Source organism: Pelophylax lessonae, assembly GCF_965119305.1.
Source record: "Pelophylax lessonae genome assembly, chromosome: 8".
Lineage (NCBI taxonomy): Eukaryota > Metazoa > Chordata > Amphibia > Anura > Ranidae > Pelophylax > Pelophylax lessonae.
This window is the reverse complement of record NC_138775.1, coordinates 214,573,804-214,596,277: the sequence shown is the minus strand read 5'-3', so window position 1 is coordinate 214,596,277 and position 22,474 is coordinate 214,573,804. Positions and strand designations below refer to the sequence as shown.

At 43.0% G+C, this 22,474-nt stretch overlaps 1 protein-coding gene across 1 annotated transcript in view; it reads right to left on the bottom strand.

Annotated features, from left to right (window-relative positions):
* Nucleotides 1-22,474, bottom strand: part of LOC309561825 (carboxyl-terminal PDZ ligand of neuronal nitric oxide synthase protein-like) — a 224,134-nt gene that overhangs the window by 5,793 nt on the left and 195,867 nt on the right. Inside the window, exon 11 of the mRNA XM_082265878.1 lies at nt 4,961-5,261. Coding sequence (XP_082122004.1) covers nt 4,961-5,261 — 301 coding nt within the window. The remainder of the gene's footprint in view (nt 1-4,960; nt 5,262-22,474) is intronic.

Genomic DNA, 22,474 nt, shown 5'->3' with positions numbered 1-22,474 from the left:
CCCCTCAAACCCGTAGGAAGGGAGGGGTGGGGGTTTAGGGAAAGCGGAGGGGTTTTTTTTTTTTTTTTTTCTCTCTCTCTCCTCTCTCTCTCTCTCTCTCTCTCTTCCTCCTTTTGCTCGTTTTTGCGTCACGAGCTAAGGATGGAAAATATAAAGGTGGTATCATATAATGTCAAGGGACTCAATGTACCAGAAAAAAGACACATGCTATTATCTGACCTAAAGCAGTTACATACTAGTATAGCACTGATCCAAGAAACGCATTTCAGGACGGATAAACTACCCTTTCTTAAAAACAGAAATTTCCCTTATGCATATCATTCCACCTATACACAATCTAAAGCAAGAGGAGTCTCCATACTTATTGCAAACTCTGTCCCTTGGACTTTCCAAGATAAAATGCAAGACCCGGAAGGAAGATTTCTGTTTGTGAAGGGGAAAATAGGAGAAATACAAATAACAATAGCAACAATTTATGCGCCCAACAAAAGACAGGAAAGGTTTATAGCTAAAGTAATAGAGAAATCTATGAGGTTTTCAGAGGGACAGTTAATTATGGGAGGAGACTTTAATTGCCCATTAACACCAGCATTGGATATATCTACAGGGACATCGACTTTTTCAGCAGGAAGGAATAAAAAAATTTTAAAGACAATACATAAAGCTCAACTTATAGATGCATGGCGGTTACAACACCCCTCTGAAAAAGAATACACCTTTTTCTCTACGCCGCATAAGACTTATTCTAGAATTGATTTTTTTCTTATACCACATGCACAATTACAATCAGTTCAAAAAACAAGTATAGGTAGTATCACATGGTCAGACCACGCACCTATATCCTTGCTGTATAATTTGGTGGTGAATTTTGCACAGGGGAGGAGCTTCTGGAGGCTAAACGAAAGTCTGCTACAAAAGGAAGAGATATTAAGGGAAGTTGAGAAAGAAATGAAAAGTTTTTTTGAAATAAATGAACAACCAGACTGTAAGATAGGAATACTCTGGGAGGCACATAAGGTAGTTGTGAGAGGAATCCTTATAAAACATGGAGCACGTATTAAAAAAGAAAGGAATGAGCAATTATCACAGCTATTGGGAAAACTTGGAGAACTAGAGATAGAACATAAACAAAGACCAATAGATGTAACCTTGGTTGAGTTAAAATTAGTCAGGAAACAGATAACAGACCTGTTACAGTATAAAGCAAAAGCTGCATTACAAAGATGCCGCAAATTAAACTATGAGGCGGGAGATAAATGCGGGAAAGTACTGGCTAGAACTGTGCGTGAGCAGAGGACAAGAGCCTATATACCATCTATCACATCAAGAGAGGGAATTAAAAAGACTTTGCCAAAACAAATATTGAAAGAATTTGAGATATACTATACTTCTCTATATAATCTACAGGAGGCACCCCCTCAACAGCAAGATATGGATCAGTATCTGGTACAGTCACAGATGCCTAGACTCTCAGAGGAGGACCGGGAAAGTCTGGAAGCCGAGATTACACTAGAGGAAATAAAACAGGCAATTGGAGCCATGAATCCCGGGAAGGCACCTGGCCCAGACGGCCTAACGGTACAATATTACCGGGTACTGTTCCATATCTTGGGACCGTATATGGCAAAGCTGTATAATGCTTCAGGTCCAGAAGGGAAACTAGCGAGAGATACACTTACAGCTCACATCTCGTTAATATTAAAAGAGGGTAAGGACCCAGCGGCATGTGGCAGCTATAGGCCAATATCCCTATTAAATGTGGATTTAAAAGTACTGACTAAAATCTTGGCAAGTAGATTGGCAGAATTCCTTCCAAAATTAATACACCTAGATCAGGTAGGCTTTATGCCATCTAGAGAGGCAAAAGACAATACAACAAGAATCCTCAATTTGATGCAAGTAGCAAAAGAAAAACAGATCCCTTATGTTGTGCTGAGTGCGGATGCAGAGAAGGCATTTGATAGAGTGGGATGGCCGTTTCTGTTTTCCGTACTCAGACACATCGGATTAGGAAAAAATATGCTAGAGAAGATTACTAGGGTGTACACGGAACCGATAGCTAGAGTAAAGGCCAATGGGTTATTATCAGAAGCTTTCCCAATAAGGAATGGTACTAGACAGGGATGTCCCCTGTCTCCCCTCCTGTTTGCCTTAACGGTGGAACCGTTTCTGTGCAGGGTCAGACTGAATCAGGATATTGAAGGGATAAAGGTAAAAGAAGTGCAATATAAAGTAGCTGCTTACGCAGATGATTTATTATTTTCCCTGACTAAACCGGGTATCTCACTGCCAAATCTCCTACAGGAATTTAGAAAATTTAATAACCTGTCCTATTTAAAGATTAACTATGGAAAATCAGAAGCAATGGGCGTAGGATTATCTATAGCTCAAATTAACCTATTAAGAGATAGTTTTGGCTTTAAATGGAAGAAGGACGCAGTGAGATACCTGGGGACATATATACCAGCAAGGTTAATACAGGTGTTTGACCTTAATTTTTTACCACTTTTGGAAATGACTAGGAAACTACTTAAACAGTGGAATGGCGGGCTACATTCTTGGTTCGGTAAATGCAACTTATTAAAAATGATAGTACTACCTAAATTTTTATATCTATTACGTGCCTTGCCAGTTAAGATACCAAGCGCGTTTTTCAAGACAATACACTCTCTTTTTGTAAAGTATATATGGGCCCATAAAAGACCCCGCATAGCACGTAGAACTTTAACCCTACCGAAAAAGAATGGGGGTCTGGCTGTACCAGATGTCCGAGTCTATTATCTTGCAGCACATATGAGCAGGATATTGGATTGGTGGCATCATTCAGAAAATAAACTTTGGGTACAAATTGAACAGACTCAAACAGAAATAGACTTAAAGAGGGCGATATGGGTCTACCAGTGGTTGCCTAAGGAGTTGAAAAATCACCCAATAATAGGAAATACACTGCGGATATGCTCGCATCCGAGCATATATAGTAAACTAACGAAGAAGGAATCACCTTTATTTCCAATATTAGGGAATCCGCAGTTTACTCCGGGCTTAGACTCCAGAAGCTTTATACAGCTGAGAGAAAAGAAACAGGAACAGGCCTCATCATTTCTTATACAAAATAACTGGGCTTCGATCAGTGAATTGCTGGAGAGAGATGGTGCATATAGCTTATCTTTTTGGCAAGCAGCGCAACTACATCATTTCCTGGACTCCATACAGGACTCAGAGAAGTATGGTAGAGCATTAACAAAATTTGAAAAGCTATGTGTAGAACCAGGGAAACTACTACGTACACTGTCAATCTCCTACGATTTACTGATGGAACCAGAAGAGCAAGTTAAACCTCATTGGGTGGGAAAGTGGGAGAAGGACTTAGGGTTTGAGTTAACAGAAGGGCAGGTGCAGAGAATAGTGAGACTAACTTTTAAACCAGCAAGATGTACCAAGACTCAAGAGATGAACTATAAGTTCATGATGAGATGGTATATTACTCCTGAGAAATTGCATAATTGGTATCCAAGAGAAACCAGTGAATGCTGGAGATGTAAAAAAGAAATAGGTACGTTGGTCCATATTCTCTGGACATGCACAGAAGTTAAACCCTTTTGGGGAAGAGTAAAGGAGGTAATCCAGAAATTTACTGAAAATAGAATAGAGGAAAAACCAGCCCTTTTTCTGCTGCACTTGTCGGATATATCGACAAAGAGTTACGAAAACTCGATCGTCCCATTTTTGATAAATGCAGCAAAGGCTTGTATACCGAGTAATTGGAAAAAAGCACACCCCCCCTCGATAGGAGAATGGGTAAATAGAGTAGAGGAAATAAGGAGAATGGAGGAAATGATTGCATCCTCTCAGAATAGGCAGGGAAGATATAAGAAAATATGGGAGGAGTGGAGTCAATTCATAATCTCGGAAGAAGGGAAACAACTTACAATAGGATAAAGTAATCTGGAAAAACTTATTGATTGCTTTGATCACTTGAACATTGGCTATGGATGGAGGGGTGAGGGGGGGAGAGAGAGGAGGAGAGAAAAACTTATGGGGGGTTTCCCTTTTTTTTTTTTTTTTTTTTTTTTTTGGGTTTTGATAGGGAGGGAGGGAGGGAGGGAAGAGAGAAAAAATGTAGGAATATAAGAGGTAAAAAGTGGAAGAGGAAGATTAAATTACGTGTTAAAAAATGTTGTAAATTTCACTTTGAAGTAATGTTTGTATTTTGTTTTTTGTATGAATATTCCTGAATAAAAAATTTCATATTTGAAAAAAAAAAAAAAAAAAAAAAAAAAAATTTGTATACAAGTCAAAGTGTATAAAAACACAACTTAAAGCATCTCAGAAGTCAAAAGTAAGCTATTTTCTCCCAAAAGCAGTATGGCATTTTAATTTCTCCTGTGTGAAGCCTGTCTGTATGACTTTTAAAGATTTCCTCAGTATGGCTTAAGCTATATGTCTTCGGGCAACTTTAAGCAAAATGTGGTTTATTGATCCCTACAAGGTAATTTTATGTACAAAAACACCACCTCTATGCTCTATTTCAATAAGAAACTTCCTTCATAGTTGCACCACCTAAATGTGGTGCCATCCATCGACCAAAGTTGTGTATCCTGCATGGAACAAGCCTTTTGAAAATCTACAAACATTTCAGTAAAGACATAACCAATATAAGCACAATGGTTAGCACTTCCGTCTAGCAGCACTAGGGTCGTCAGTTCGATTCCCAACCTTGGCACTACCTGCATGTTTTCCCTGTGCCTGCGTGGGTTTCCTCCAGGTACTCTGGTTTATTCCCACAATCCAAAGATATGCTGGTTGGTTAAGTCGAACCTGTCTAAATTGGCCCTGGTATGTGTATGTATTCATGCGAGTTATATATGAAAAGAACTGCGTAAAATGACAACACTATATAAGTACCTGTAATAAATAAATGAGAAAAAGCATACAACGAAGACACCCCTCAAATACTCACATTTCTTCATCTCCAAGGCTCACTGTCCTCTCCTTATTGGACAACACAGATACTACAGTCTTGTTGACTTCAGTGATGCCAATGTCATTGCGGTCAACGTCTCTTCTACGTAGAAAGTCATTCACCTTGGCTCCAACCACCTTTCCAAGGTTCTTCAAGTGCTGGGTGCTCCCTGCTAAGATGCCAACCCCTGGCAGGTCAGAGTTAATCTGCCCAGGTTTTGCCAGCTGACTGAGTGAAGAGCTAGGTTGAAGCTTTGGCATGTGGGCTGTATTTGAGTTCTGGAACATGCTTTGGTCCACTGTGGGATAAAATAAAATAGCAATGTCATAATGTTAAAAAACCAAACTGTACTTGAATGAGCAAAAAGAAAACAACATGAGTTATGAAATAAAAAAAAAAGGACTGTATAGCTTATGGTAACCAACCTAATACCCTCCATTTTCTATCCAGCCCAAGTAAAACAGCTGGGCTCAGACAGGTTGCTACTGACTTTCCACCAAACCCCCAATCCAGGCTTTTTGTGTTTTGTCATTGATTTATTTTAACAGTTGGTTATGAAACAGAAAACTAGATGCTGACAAAGTATGGAACAAGAAAGTTCTGGTCTCTCAAATGACCAAAAACAAAAAAAACTAATTGACAGATTATACTCTATCCAAAATGAAAAAAAATAAGTTTTGCCTATAGTTTTACTTTAAGCAGCTTCCTAAAACATAAAAACAAAAAAAAAAAAAAAAACATTATCTTGAAATTTACAGCACATCACAGTTTGCCACATCTGCGCCTGCATTCAGCATAGGAACAACACTATTCAGATATGTAGCATGCAGATCTCAGACGCAAGAAAGGATGAGACAGTCACAATAGTTTTGTGAAAAGTAGATGATGTGTGAAAGACATTTGAACCATACATAACGCTCATCACAACTTTATAAGACCACCAGGGGGAGACATACATGTCTTACCTTTATTAGAAAACTCGGACAGCACATTTTAGAAGGAAGACATAAAAGGCAATTGAAACCCTTTGCTTTATTTTGCATTGGTTTAACAAATACAAAAAGTCGGAGCCATGTGTGTACTGTACACACAGCTAATAATACAATGTTATCTGGAATGCTTAGAACTAAAGGTCGTCTACATAAAGGAGTCACTTGAGTCAAAGACCAAATAAATATATAACTAGAGAATAATTTTTGTATTACTTTTATAATTTTATATTGAATACTCTTTTACAAAATGAATGAAGGACAGCAGTCCTCAACATCGGTGTACGTCCACAGAGCTACCACCCAGATGAGATAGTACCCAGTCAGGGACAACAGAAAGGAATTTGCAATATATCATAAAAAAGGAGTAAAGTATAAAAATGTATATACTATATAAAAGTATAAAAATGAATCGAGGTGTCGTCAATTCAGGTTCTGGCTTTCATTTACAAAGGTGACTTTGCTGGAGTAAAAAGTACACGTAAAAGAGATAGAAGGCAATCCCCCCTAGAAATACATTTTATTGTGAAAAGTATTGGGACGCCTGCCTTTTCACGCACATGAACTTTAATGGCATTCCAGTCTTAGTCTGTAGGGTTCAATATTGAGTTGGCCCACCCTTTGCAGCTTATACAGTCAGGTTCATAAATATTGTGACATTGACACAATTCTAATCTTTTTGGCTCTATACACCACCACAATGGATTTGAAATGAAACAAACAAGATGTGCTTTAACTGCAGACTTTCAGCTTTAATTTGAGGGTATTTACATCCAAATCAGGTGAACGGTGTAGGAATTACAACAGTTTGTATATGTGCCTCCCATTTTTTAAGGGACCAACAGTAATGGGACAATTGGCTGCTCAGCTGTTCCATGACCAGGTGTGTGTTATTCCCCCATTATCCCATTTACAAGGAGCAGATAAAAGGTCCAGAGTTCATTTCAAGTGTGCTATTTGCATTTGGAATCTGTTGCTGTCAACTCTCAATACGAGAGCCAAAGAGCTGTCACTATCAGTGAAGCAAGCCATCATTAGGCTGAAAAATCAAAACAATCCCATCAGAGATATAGCAAGAATATTAGGTGTGGCCAAATCAACTGTTTGGAACATGCTTAAAAAGAAAGAACGCACCGGTGAGCTCAGCAACACCAAAAGACCCAAAAGACCACAGAAAAAAACTGGTGGATGACCAAAGAATTCTTTCCCTGGTGAAGAAAACACCCTTCACAACAGTTGGCCAGATCAAGAACACTCTCCGGGAGGTAGGTGTATGTGTGTCAAAGTCAACAATCAAGAGAAGACTTCACCAGAGTGAATACAGAGAGTTCACCACAAGATGTAAACCATTGGTGAGCCTCAAAAACAGGAAGGCCAGATTAGAGTTTGCCAAACAACATCTAAAAACGCTTTCACAGTTCTGGAACAACATCCTATGGACAGATGAGACCAAGATCAACTTGTACCAGAGTGATGGGAAGAGAAGAGTATGGAGAAGGAAAGGAACTGCTCATGATCCAAAGCATACAACCTCATCAGTAAAGCATGGTGGTGGTCGTGTCATGGTGTGGCCATGTATGGCTGCCAATGGAACTGGTTCTCTTGTATTTATTGATGATGTGACTGCTGACAAAAGCAGCAGGATGAATTCTGAAGTGTTTCGGGCAATATTATCTGCTCATATTCAGTCAAATGCTTCATAACTCATTGGACGGCGCTTCACAGTGCAGATGGACAATGACCCGAAGCATACTGCGAAAGCAACTAAAGAGTTTTTTAAGGAAAAGAAGTGGAATGTTATGCAATGGCCAAGTCAATCACCTGACCTGAATACGATTGAGCATGCATTTCACTTGCTGAAGACAAAACTGAAGGGAAAATGCCCCAAGAACAAGCAGGAACTGAAGACAGTTGCAGTAGAGGCCTGGCAGAGCATCACCAGGGATGAAACCCAGCGTCTGGTGATGTCTATGCATTCCAGACTTCAGGCTGTAATTGACTGCAAAGGATTTGCAACCAAGTATTAAAAAGGGAAAGTTTGATTTATGATTGTTAATCTGTCCCTTTACTTTTGGTCCCTTAAAAATTGGGAGGCACATATACAAACTGTTGTAATTCCTACACCGTTCACCTGATTTGGATGTAAAGACCCTCAAATTAAAGCTGAAAGTCTGCAGTTAAAGCACATCTTGTTTGTTTCATTTCAAACCCATTGTGGTGTATAGAGCCAAAAAGATTAGAATTGTGTTGATTTCCCAATATTTATGGACCTGACTAACAGCTTCAACTCTTTTGGGAAGACTGTCCACAAGGTTTAGGAGTGTGTCTATGGGAATGTTTGACCATTCTTCCAGAAGTGGGTTTGTGAAGTCAGGCACTAATAATGTGGATGAGAAGGCCTGGCTCACAGTCTACACTCAAATTCATCCCAAAGGTGTTCTATTGGGTTGAAGTCAGGACTCTGTGCAGGCCAGTCACGTTCCTCCACCCCAAACTTGTTCATCCATGTCTTTTTGGGCCTTGTTTGTACACTGGTGTGCAGTCATGTTGGAAGAGGAATGGGGCTATCCCCAAACTGTTCCCACAGAGTTGGGAGCATTAAATTGTCCAAAATGTCTTGGTATGCTAAGGCCTTAAGAGTTCCCTTCACTGGAACTAAGGGGCCAAGCCCAACCCTTGAAAAACAACGCCATAATTCCCCCTCCACCAATGGTTTGTACCAGTGCATAAAGCAAGGTCCATAAAGACATGGATAAGCGAGTGTGGGGTGGAGGAACTTGACTGGCCAGCACAGAGTCCTGATCTCAACCGATAGAACACCTTTGAGATTAATTTGAGTGGAGACTGCGCACCAGGCCTTCTTATCAAACACCAGTGCCTTAACTCACAAATAGTCCAAGATTCCCACAGACAAACTCCTAAACCTTGTGGGAAACCTTACCAGAAGAGTTGAAGCTGTTATAGTTGAAAAGGGTGGGCCAACTCAATATTGAACCCTACGGACCAAGACTGGAATGCCATTAAAGTTCAACATGCGTCCCAACACTTTTGACAATATAGTGTATAAGCAAATATGCCCGTTAAAAAAGAAAAGGGCCTACTACTTAAATGCCATTGTCAAAGGTAGAAATGCGATTTTTTTTACAGGCAATACTGACTTTTTTTTTGGTTGTTTTTTGTTTTGCACGTATACCTGCATATGTATTTACAAAGCTTGGAAGAATACAGTAAATTATTTTTGTGAGCACAAAATATTTGCATATTAGAATTCCATACAGTGAAGATGGTGCTTACTACTACTACTACTACCACCACCAAGGGGTCGTATAAGAAAAATACAAAAGGCGATTAAAAAAAAAGGTGAAGGCTATTTTCAAACAGATTATTGATTTTGAGTCCATGAGGCCAGGTAGATGCTCACAGTCCAACCATTCCTAGGGGGAATATTGATGAGACAGGCCCTAATAGTTACTACTTCTCTCCTTAAGTAGACAGAATCCGATTTGCCCACCCAAATCTCCAGGGTCACAGGAAAGCTCAACTGAGCTAGCGACCCAGAACTACCACCATACTTACCTGTCTGAGTGTCCTTCATATGTCTATGGGCACCTAGAAACTAGTGTACTCAGGCGTTTGTATTTTGCTTCCGAGGTACATTTGGGAAGCGTTTAAATGTTCTATTTGCTTTTATGAAGCAGTGTTACCTCTTTATTGATGCTTTTGTCGTCCATTGCATTTTTTTTTTTTCCTCCTTACAAAACAATGTAAATGGCACTCAAATGCATCCCAAATTTATCAGCCTGATATCAAATGCAAGCCTAACCTTGAAGTCATGGAACATCTGACTTTCGAGTCTGAATCTTATGTGCATTAACCTCTAACTCCTGCTGAATCAGCCAATATTTGAGCTGTGAATGGCCCTACAAGCACAGTTGATATAACCTTTTGCCAACCACATAATGCAAATCTATGACAGCAGGGACAGCGGGCATTTATGCATCCCTGGGGACGGAGGTTTCTTTGCTGACAGCTCCCAGTCTCTATTCATGATCAGAAGCCAAAAGGACATGCTCCCAATTATGTGACCACTGTGACAGCCAATCATAGTGATCACCTTCGCCTCCCAGCATTAACCACTTCTGGACCGGAAGATTTTCCTATTTAATGACCAGGCCCTATTTTGCGATTCAGCACTGCGTGATTTTAACAGACATTCACGCGGTCGTGCGACGCTGTATAAAATGGATGTCCTTTTTTTCCCCACAAATACAGCTTTCTTTTGGTGGTATTTGATCACCCATGCGATTTTTATTTTTTGCGCTATAAACAAAAAAAGAGCGACAATTTTGAAAAACAAAAAAAACAAAAAAAAAAAACAATATTTTTCAAATTCTGCTCTATGACAATCCCAAAAAAGGAATTTAAAAATCAAAATTTAACATTTTAGGCCAATTTGTTTTCTGCTACATATTTTTGGTAAAAAAAAAAAAAAAATCGCAATAAGCATATTTTGGTTGGTTTGTGCAAAAGTTATTGCGTCTACTAACTACGGGAAAGATTTATGTCATTTTTATTGTTTTTTCTTTCTACTAGTAATGGCGGCGATCTGCAATTTTTTGCGGGTCTGCGACATTGCGGCGGACAGATCAGACCCCTAACTGACATTTTTTTACACTTTTGGGGGTACCAGTGACATTACTACAGTAATCAGGGCTAAAAATATGCACTGTTACTGTAATAATGAAACTGGCAGGGAAGGGGTTAATACTATTGGTGATCAAGGGGTTAAATGTAAGCCTAGGGGAGTGATTATAACTATGGGGGGGTTGGGCTTTTGAAATGATCATAGAGACATGCGATCATATATAGCAGGATCACATGGTCTCTGTGATCATTGCATCAGCCATCCGTTCTTCTCTGTCAGCGGGGAGAGATCGTTGGTGTCAGACGGCAATCGGAGCCGCCTGACACCCGCACTGTCTTCCCCGCTGACAATCAGGGGCGGGAGCGCGCCGCCGTTGGCGCACGCTCACCCCCTAGCTCCTCACAGGTAGATGACACCTATTAATGTGATTTTGCCTGGGAGAGACACTTTGCCGACGTAAATATACAGTGAGCCAACGGCAAGTGGTTAAAACCCACTTACAGGGTCATCAGGAGTGGAACATGGTTAATAAATCTATTAATCCAGGTGGAAAATGATTGTCAAACAGCGACTCCATCCTGTTACTAGAGGTGGGCTTGAGTGTGTTCGAGTTCCCACCTGCCCGATCCGGCCAGAAGCCGACACTGCACTCCGCTAATCACAAGCAGTGAGACATTTCCTGATCCGTGAAGCGGCAGACCAGGAAATGTCTCACTGCCTGTGATTGGTGGAGTGCAGTGTCGGCTTCCTGGTGGGATCGGGGATGTAGGGACTCGAACATGCCCAAGCCCATCTCTACCTGTTACATGCACTGACAGTTCTGTAATCATGCAATTGCCAGTGCTCCAGCTGCCTCAATGCAATAGCCAGAGGTGGAGATTTCTGTTTAGCATAGATCGAAATCAATTGATATTCTTTTGTTTATCCCACAGGCTGAATGAGATAAATCTGGCTATACAAGGATCCTAATTTGGCTGGTTTAATAGGGAGCAGCAAAATTCGATGCCACGTGTGGCCACTGTGGTTGAGCAGAAGTCGATCTACTAATTGACTTCTGTTCAACTGCCCTGTTGATATAGTTCTGCTCAATCAGAGCAACAGACAATAGGCCGCAGCGCTGATCCGTCTATTCTGATGGCGGGGGGGGGGGGGGGGGATATAATGAAACATCATGGGAGGATAACCCCATCCACATTGAATGTGTGGATGGGGTAATCATGCCAGCTTTTGTTTGTTCAAACTGACTCACGTATAGCCAGCATTAGACAGGTAACCAATCAGGCGTATATAGCATTTGAAGCAAAACAACTCCACTGATATGCAAAAAAGGAATTCACATAAATGCGGTTAGTAGTGTAAGCTGCATTACTAGAGATATACCCATGTGCTAATATTTTCATATTCTACCTTAATTGCAAACATTCTGCAAAGACACTAAAAAAATGACTGCATCGGATATTAAAATGTCTTTAAAACAGACAATTGGCTAGAAGTGTAGTTCGTTTCCCTATACAGCAGAGGTAGTGAATCAGTCAACAGTAAGCAGATTCAAACCTGCTTGGGACAAACCTAGATCTATAAAAAATAAAATAAAATGTATATATATAAGAAAAATGGGGGCAGACACAATGGACAACTTGGCGATTGTTTGCAGTTAGCGCACCCTTGATTTTTTTGTACTTTGTCCTGTCTTACAGAACAGGTCGACTGTTTAAAGTTGAACTTCACTGCATCTGAGCACCATAAACCAAAAACACACATTTTTATTTTCAAAGCAAACTACCCCATTCATCCATGTCTCCTTGCTTTATTATGCTAAGAAATGACATTGAAAAACACCCCCTTCCCGCCCTAGCATTTCTGCCTGTGGCCATCTTTACTTCCTGGAATCCATCTGCCCTTAGGTCAGGCATGCAAGCAGGAGAGTGTGCTTAGCTGGGGAAACCCCTCCTCCCTTCCTGAAGATACCTGAGATGTATGAAATAACTGGATTTTTGACTTGCCGTATACTCTATTTCTCTGATGTTCATTGACAGACACAGCTCCTGATCTTAACCATTGGGTTATACTGCCCCCTACAGGAGTAGGACACTAGGCAGAGAAAAAGTCTGGCTATGCCTATGGGGGGTATACTCCCTCTCTCTGCTATAGGTACTCAGTTTTGTTACAAGCAGTGTCAGAAGAATTACAACTCCACAGAGGGGTGGGTCCTATGTCCGTCAATAAACATCAGATAAATTGATTTCACGGTAAGTCAAAAATCCCATTTCTCTTTCGTTCATTGACGGACACCGCTCCTGATCTTCTTAACCTTTGGGACATCCCAAAGCAGTGTTAAACATGAGGGGTGGGAACAGCAAAATGAAACTCCCAAGGCTAACTATAGCCAACCAGGTAAACAGGAGCTCAACCAAAACAACTGGAGCCCACCTGAAAAAAACAATACACCCTCAAAGAGGACCAGGTCCTCTAAACAGCAGCCTGCAAAACCTTGTGGCCAAAGGATGTATCCGCAGATGCCAACACATCCACTTTATAGAACTTTGTGAAAGTGTGCACCAACGAGCAAGTGACCGCCTTGCAAACCTGCGTCACTGACGCCTGATGACGGAAGGCCCAGGAGGCACTGAGTGCCAGAGTAGAGTGTGCCTTGACAGGGGAAGGAGTAACCTGATCCCTGATGGAATAGGCCTGAATCATCGTCTGTCTGAACCATCTGAAAATGGTCGCAGAGTTAACGGACAACCCTTTCCGAGGCCCATTCGTGAGCACAAATAGTGAGTCTAACTTCCTAAAAGACTCCGTAGTTGCCAGGTACACCCTAATTGCCCGGTCCACATCCAAGGCATGCAAAACAATTTTCTTTGGATGTGTTGGCCTTGGGACACAGGGAATGCAACACAATGTCTTCATTCAAATGAAAATCAGAGACAACCTTTGGAAGGAACGACTGACAGGGGCGAAGATCCACCTTATCTCTGTGAACCAGCAAGTAAGGTGATTGACAGCATAACCCCGCCAATTCTGACACCCTACACGCAGAGGTGATAGCCACCAAAAAGGCCACCTTCTGGGACAGCATAAGCAGAGGAATCTCCCAAAAACTCTCAAAATGAGGCTTCTGGAGGACAGAGCACCAAATTTAGGTCCCAAGGCAGTAACGGAGACCGCACTGGAGGAGGAAAGTGCCGAACTCCCTGAAGAAAAGTAAGCACCAGGGAGTGTGTGGCCAAGGGCCGTTGAAAGAAGACCGCTAAGGCCGACACCTGGCCCTTGATAGTACTCAAGGCCATTTTCTGCTCAACCCCCCGTTGAAGGAAGGTCACGATCCGAGACACCGAGAAGGAGCAAGGAAGAACCCCAAGAGCCCCACATCACGCAATGTACGTCTTCCACGTACGATGATAAAGCTTACTAGAAGTAGATTTCTTAGCTTTTAACAGTGCTGGAATCACCGACTCAGACAAACCTCTATCCATTAGCACCTGGCCTTCAACAGCAAAGCCGTCAAAGCCAGCGACTGTAAAGCAGGATGGAAGATAGGTCCTAGGGACAGCAGATCCTCCCTGAGAGGCAGTTTCCAAGGAATGTCGGTAACCAGCCACACCAGATTGGCGTACTAAGCCCAACGAGGCCAGTCTGGGGCCACTAAGATGATTGGAACCCCTTCTGCCTCGATCCTGCATAGAAATCTTGGAGAAGCTTGATAGGAGAGCAGGCGTAAGTCAGATGATACTGAACCCACTGGGCCACCAGCGCGTCTGTGGCATCTGCCAGAGGATTCCGTGACCGAGCCACAAACCTCTGCACCTTTCTGTTGAGCTGGGACACCAACAGATCCACCTCGGAGATGCCCCACCAGAGACAAAACTGATGAAACCCCTCCAGATGAAGGGACCACTCCCCATGGTCCAACGCCTGCCGACTGAGGTAATTCGCCTGCCAGTTTTCCACCCCGGGAATGTGTACAGCAGAGAGGGCTGGAACGAACTGTTCTGCCCACCTTAGAATGCGGGCTACCTCCAGAGCCACCAGGACACTTCTGGTGCCCCCCTGGTGATTGACATAAGCCACGGCCGTGGCATTGTTCGATTGAATATGCACTGGACATCCCTGAAGATGATCCGTCCAATGTTCCAGGCACAGTCTGATCGCTCAGAGTTCCAAGACATTGATCGTAAGTCTGGACTCTTCCAGTGGCCAGATCCCCTGAGCTGAATTTTAGCCGAGGACACCTCCCCAGCTGGACCACTGTCCAATACAAGGGGATGAAGGATTTGCCCAGCCGAAGCGCCTAAGAACAAAGCCACCATATCAGGGACTCTTTCGTTCCCTGGCTCAGCTGGATCCAATTGTCCAGAAACTGAGGATTCTTATCCCATTTGGCCAGAATCTCCCTTTGCAGGGACCTCATATGGAACTGCGCAAACTGAACCGCCTCAAAAGGTAGACGCCATCAGGGCCAGCATCCGCATGCAAGTCTGGAGGGATGACCATCTGCTGGACAGCAGGAGACGAATTGCAGCCTGCAGTTTCTGGAGTTTGTCCAGAGGACGGAGCACTCTGGCTAAGGCAGAGTTCACAGTCAGACCCAGAGTGGATGGAACCAGAGCAGACTTCTGAAAATTCAGAATCCAGCTGAACTCCCTCAGAGTTCGTATGGCGATTTCCAGGTTTTCCAACAGAGCAGTAGGAGACTCCACTCGCAGAAGGAGGTCATCCAAGTAGCCCAGTATCGCAATCCCCCATTGGCGTAACAAAGCTAGCACCGGGGCTAACGCTTTTTTGAAGACCCGAGGAGCAGAGGCTAGACCAAAGGGTAATGCCTCAAGCTGATCAGGCTCTGCTCCCACGGCAAAGTGGAGGAAGCGGAGACCGACACATATTGGAATGGGAAGGTAAGCGTCCTTGATGTCGATAGAGGCAAGAAAATCCCCTTGATGCAGGGAAGCCACCACCATGCGAATAGACTCCATTCTGACCTTCTGCACCTGCACAAAGCAGTTCATCGTCTTGAGGTCAAGAATGGGATGCACCTTGCCTTCCTTCCTGGGGACTGTAAACAGGTTTGAGTAAAATCCCTGAAAACGTTCCAAAGTCGGAACCATCACCCTTTAAAGTAAAAGATCTTGCACCGCCCCAAAAAAAGCCTGTATGCAGACTGGGGACAGTCGCACATTGGAAGGAAGAACCTTACCGGAGGGTAAGAATGAAACTCAATCTTGTAGCCGGACCGAATTACCTCGTAGACCCACTTGTTTTTGTACCAGGGGTGTCCACAGGTCCGGGAACCAGCGAAGAACTCCCCCAACCCCAGATACGGGTGAGGGCGCACCATCATGCTGAAGGGGCCTTGTCCGCAGGTCTGGAGAAGCCTGCACTTGACTTGCCAGACCAAGTTTTTTTTTTTTATCCAAATGTCAATTTATTGAATAAACTGTAAAACATAAGTAAAAAAATTGAATTATAATTGCAGGTCTGATAATTATGCTGACAAATACATAAATTAAAAAAAATTGTACAGAATTACAATGGTTAAAAGCAGAGCTGTAAAAACTCCAATATTGTTAAACAGGGGAGTTTGAAAAAATAGGAAATAAAAGCAAGGAACTCTTTCAACACAGAATGCTTTTTTAATGCATATCTTGCAAATGAGCAAAGTGCTAGCCAGACCAAGTTAGCTTGGATTCTCCAGAGGAAGCCCCGAAGGGCTCTGATCCCTTGTCAGTCGCCCCTGAGGGATGTCACAACATCTTATGAGCCGAGAAGGAGAGCCCACGTCCGCCAGCTCAGCAAAGGCAGGGGGGAGCTACTCCCCCTCCAGGTCACAGCGCAAAAACCTAGACAATTCGGTCAGAGTCTCTAACACCAGGGCAATGGTGATATCGGTCTCAGTGCCGAACCAGCCAGGGTGTACAGAATGCGAGTCACAGCCTCCGCCTTCCTGTCAGCTGGGTCCTTAAAGGCTGGGAACTCTTCAACAGGAATCATGGTTGCCTTGTTTAATCAGGAAACCGGAGGGTCCACCACCGGTTGAACTGTCCACTTCTTAAGAAGGGTCTCCTCATAGGAGTATCGCCTAGCAAATCGCTTAGGGACCCCAAGGGGATGCTTTGGTCCTCCTCACTCTTTAGTGACAATTCTGTCAAAATAGGAGGGGAAAGGGAACACCTTTTCCGCTATGGATGGCTTGTGAGTGCCAAAGGGAACCTGCGCCTCCATCACAGCTGCAGCTGCGTCCTCCATCATTGAGATCTCAAACACAGCTACAATCAGTGCGTCCACCAGCGCCTTTTCTTACACAGTAGGGGAAGAGAGGGAGTATACCTCCTGGGACTGCCTATAGGCATAGCCAGACTTTCTGCCTAGTGTCCTACTCCTGTAGGGGGCAGTATAAACACAATGCTTAAGAAAATCAGGAGCTGTGTCTGTCAATCAATTAAAGAGAAAATTTGCCAAGGCATAGAAACCAGGAAGTCTTAGGAAATGTAAAAAGAGTTTAAAATAAATAAATACTATATTCCTATTTACTAAGGGTCCTTTCACACGGGCGGTCTGTATGTCAGTTTTTCCTCCCATCCGTTTGTGGATGAAAAACAGTCATAATGTATGTCTATGGGATTGCGGACATTAGTGGATGACCATCTGCTAACATCTGTTTTGCGTCCATTCCGTTCAGTTCCGTTTTTTGAGACGGAAGAGAACCCTATTTTTCTTCCGTTTAAAAAAACGTAACGGACGCAAAAACGGATGTCAGCAGTGTCATCCGCTAACGTCCGCAATCCCATAGACATACATTATGTCCGTTTTTCATACGCAAATGGATGGATGAAAAACGGACATACGGAACGGAACCTACAAAAGTGTCATCGGTGTCTGTAAAAAAAAAAAAAAAGTCACTGAGCGGAAAAAAAAAAAAACAGGCCGTGCCGTGTGAAAGGACCCTTATGCTAGCAGCTTAAGGATTAAAAATAGTCAATGTTGACTGAGAAAGCATTTCTATAACAAATAAGCTACTACATTTACTTTGAGCATACTGCTCATTAAAGTAATTTTATATAGAAAGAACAGAGAGAGTAAAGAAAGGATAGAAGAAATAATTCAGAGACAGAGGAGAATGTTAGAAATATAAGATTTATTATAATAGAACAAAGAAAAGGTAAGTGCACTTAATACAGACAAGGAATTTCAGCATTGAAATAATTACCAGCACAAACATGAAACTATTTGTATCTTCACCACCAGAGGGCAGTAAAGGAAAGGCGATGGAAAGCGACCTGATTATTTGCGTGATCTTCCATTTAATAAATGCGTCAATTGCAATTATGTGCAAGAACCTATAGCTATTCACACATAAGACTTAATTGATCAGTCCACCCTAAACAACTGGAGGCCTGATTGTGATTGGCTATTTGAAAGTCCAAGCACACCATTGCTTTTTACTCTGTTAATAAATATGTCAAATTAAGCAACTTTTTATATGTTCCCCATACAAATCCTTTAAATTACACACTAACACAACATCATAATGAACACATTTACGGAGGATTAATTGCACATGTTAATATAGATGTAATGTACAAAGCTGCTTTAGTAACGCTTTGAATGCCTCTCAGGCTGTGAAGATGAGTTCTAAAATACGCATAAACATAACAAAAAGTGACAAACTAAACTGGCCAGCAAAGTTTGAACAGCTACACTTCTATTCACATAAATTTGGATTGTTCCTCATTTTGCCATCATAGTCAAGTAAACATTAAGAGCAGATAGCGCCTCTTGCTGGTGATGTAGAGAAGTGCCAACAGAAAGAGGGGAAGGCATAAACACTGCTCAGGGAACGGATCCCTAATACTAAGAAACACATACATTGCAGCAGTGCTAATATGTCACCAGGAAAATACTTTTGGTCCCCAGTGCTATTAGTCAACCAATGATGTGCGTAAAGACATGGAGAAAAACACACAGATCAAAGATGCAATGATTGCATTATTTAATTAGTGCCCCTAAAACTAAGTCAATCGAAAACTGACTAGTACCATTTGGATGCACCTTGGCTGGTTTGGCAACTTGCTGCTTTGTTAAAATACTTTTAGAACCCTGCTTGGGAAAAGCTTGCTAGGATCTTGAAGTGCTGGTGTACCATTGAGTAGGGTTTATGTTATAGTTGTGAAAATTTGCTGGAACCCCAAAAGATGAGCTTTCAGCAAATTATTTTGCAAGCTGGACCTTCAAAAACACATTCTGGGGCTGCACTGCCAATTGCTTAGCATCTGTATTTTGGCCAGAACATCAGACCATGCAATGAGTATATCCTGATGTAATTTCTTCCTCTTAACATGGTAAGCAAAGCACCTCATTTTAAAAATGGAGATTCTGGTGCTGTGTAAATCTGTTTGTGACCACTAGCTATGATACAATACGGAGCAAATGAAAGTCTAAACGGAAGAAAAGTTGAATCGTGTTGGAGATTGTAGGCCAATTTTCTGAACACAAGAACAGCTTTTTTACGTATTTAGTTTGGTCACTAGACAGTTTTGATCTTTGTACATACCAGTGATATCCGAAAAAAAAAAAAAAGTGTAAAAATATACGTGCCTATAGAATTGTCTACATATAAAACATATATATGAATGTCTACTCCTAACATTGAATATATACACATGTAAGCACTGTCACAGTAGAATATAACTATGTACACAAATATGATTTTAGGCCAAAATATTGCTTGTTCAGCAAGCTACGCGAGAAAATATGCAAAAATTGGATTTTTGTACTTACTGTAAAATCCATTTCTCTGAGTTTGACGGACACCACGCTCCATAAATCATACCTACTGGGTTATATTGCCTGCTCCAGGAGTAGGACTAGGCAGAACAAAAAACACCTGGCTACGCCCATGGGCTGTCCTCAGCTGGTATATATAACCCCCCCCTCTCTGCTCTAGGTAATCAGTTTAGTAGCAAGCAGTATCAGAACTCCATAGAGGGGTGGGTGCTGTGTCAGTCGATAAACTTGATGAAATGGATTTTAAGGTAAGTACAAAAAACCCCCTCTTTCATTCATCGACGGACACATGGCTTCATAAATCATAACTACTGGGATGTCCAAAAGCAGTGCCAGAAGGAAAATGAGGGGTGGGGAAAAATACCCAAGGCTAAACATAAGAGCCCTTAACCAGGACACAGAAGCCTTACCTGAGTCACAGGAGCCTCATGAGAGGAAGCCCCCAAGGGACGTTTACAGCCCCCAGGATGATTGGAAGATCCTCACTCTTAATTCCTTGCAGGAACTGCAGAAGAAGCCTTAGTCGAGGATGAGGATACTGGCCTTACCGTGGCCCTTGGACAACTGCGGCATCTATCAGAGTACCCTGTGACCTCATCAAGAACTTCGGTATTCTTCTGTGGAGCCGAAACTGCTAAAGGAGCTGCATGTAAGGCTGTGCAAACAGAACTGTCTTAAAAAGGTGGATACCACCAGACTCAGAACCTGTATGAAAAATGGGAGAGAGAACTATCTGTGTGACAGCAGCCGGTGAGTCACGGCCTGTGGTCCCTGAACTTTGTTTGCAGAGGAAGGACCATCCTGGTCAGAAATATCAGACCTAGGTAAATAAATTCCCTGGACAGGGATAGGGTGGACCTTAGGTAGTTCAGACATCACCCGAACCTTTCCAGGAATTAAATCTGCACAAGGAGACTCAGGACCCAAAAAAACCTGAAAAGGACAAGCTTTGTCCCCTTTTCTGGGTACCTCCAAAATAAACATTTCGCCAATCTCCTTGATGCTCACCAAAGAAGTCCACGAGGCCCGAAACCAGCGAAGATGTCCCACCCCCCACCCCAATAATAGGTGAGGGCAGGCCTTCATGCTGAAGGAGTCTTGTCTGCTGGTCTGGGGAAGCTAGCTCTAGGCTTACCCGACCAAGGTTGCTTGGAATCTCCCAGGGAAGATTTAAAATATCTATTTCCCTTATTCCCTGTCCCAGAAGCACAAAATAATTTTTCTATGGGCTGAGGAGGGGGGCCCTTGTCTGCAGGGAGGCTCCTTCACTTTCCTTGACTGTGGCAAGAAGGTACTCCCCCCCCATAATACCCTAATGATGTCATCCAGGGTAGCCCCAAACAAGCGATCGCCTTGAAAGGGCAGATCAATTAGAGCTTTCTTAGAGGCTGCAGACCAATTCTTAAGCCACAGTATGCACCTAATAACCACTGCTGAAACAGAAAGTTTGGACAGCACAGGATCCGCTAAATCAACAAAAGCATTGGGGACCTGCTCACCCCCCTAGGCCCTGACGCAAAAGCTTGTCCCATTCAGTTAGGGTCTGAGACACCAGGGCTGAGGCAAAGACTGGCCGCAATGCCGAACCAGCCATAGTAAACATGCTGCGTGCCACAGCCTCCGCTTTCTTGTCAGCCGGGTCCTTAAAGGACGGAGATTCCTCTACTGGGATCATGGTTGCTTTATTCAACCTGGAAACAGGAGGGCCTACCACTGGTGGACTAGCCCACTTTTTTTAAAGTGATTCCTCAAAAGGTAATGTACAGAAAAATGTTTGGGGACCACAAAGGGTAATTTTGGTTGTTCCCATTCCTTACAGGAAAACATGTCAAAATATGGCACATAAGGAAACACCTTTGGAGTACGATGCAACTTGTGCAAACCAAACACAGCCACGTTTGTGGCTACATCGGCTGCATCCTCCATTTTTAAAATCCCACGCACTGCAGTGATAAGTGCTTCTACCAGCGCTTTTTCATTCACTGCTGCGACCATGGAGGAATCATCCTCACTATCGGATGGATAAGGGGGTGTGATAATAAATCCCCCTGGACGGGCCACGTCCACGGCGGCATCAGGTTTAGTATCAGATGAGACAGCCTGAGCAGAGGAAGGCGGGGGACGCTTCCTCCTGTGCCTTTGCCCACATGCCACTTCCACCCGGGCCACTAAGGACTGCAGGACAGCCATCAGTGCATCCACGGGAAGCTGGGGTTCAAAAGGGATGCTAGCAATGCTAGCTCCCGGTCAGTGCGGTGTACGGCGGACCCCAGTGATCGGCTCTGTGACTGCCAGGGATCAGCAGATCGGAAGTCAATGAGGGGGTCAGTGGGGGAGATGTGACCCCGAGGCTCCATAAGGAAAGGAAGACCTTGCAGTACAAACACAATCTTTTGGCACTACTAAAAGGATCCCCTCAAGGCTCAGGGTAACCATCAGCAGAGAGAGAGATAACAGTGACCCCCAAAGACTCACCCTACTGACCGGAGGAGCGCCACAAATTTGAACCTAGCATCATCATGGATGCTATCCCAGTTCATATGTCCTGGGCATAGGAAGAGGAAATGGAGGAGGAAGAGCAAACTGATGAGGAAGAAGAGGAACTTAGGCATCCCCACAAGCCTTCAGTTGTCTCCAGCATCTCCCAGACTAAGGGAAAATGGCCCCCGTGACATCATCCGGCTGCACAAACATGGCCGCCAACCGAAGACCAGCCAGACTAAGGGAGAAATGGCCATCTAAAATAAAGCTCTGATTCTACGCTGGATTCCTCTTTCTCCTAGCATGGTGGACTATGGGCTCAAAATTAGGGATGCACTGATACCCAATTTTTAAGACTGAGTATGAGTACTGATACTTTTTCTAAAACACTCGCCAATACCAATTACCGATACAAATTTTTAGTGTTGTGAAAGTTTTTTTGTACTAATAAAAAATTATTATCATAGACCAGTATGGGGTGAGGGGTTCAGGGTAGATGGGAGGTGCAGGAAGAGGAGAGGGCTCCCGCACAGGATCAGGTGAGGAGTAGATGGCAGAAGATAGTGTCAGAGGGGACCCTAGATTGCCTGGAATGAGACCTTGGATCAGAGT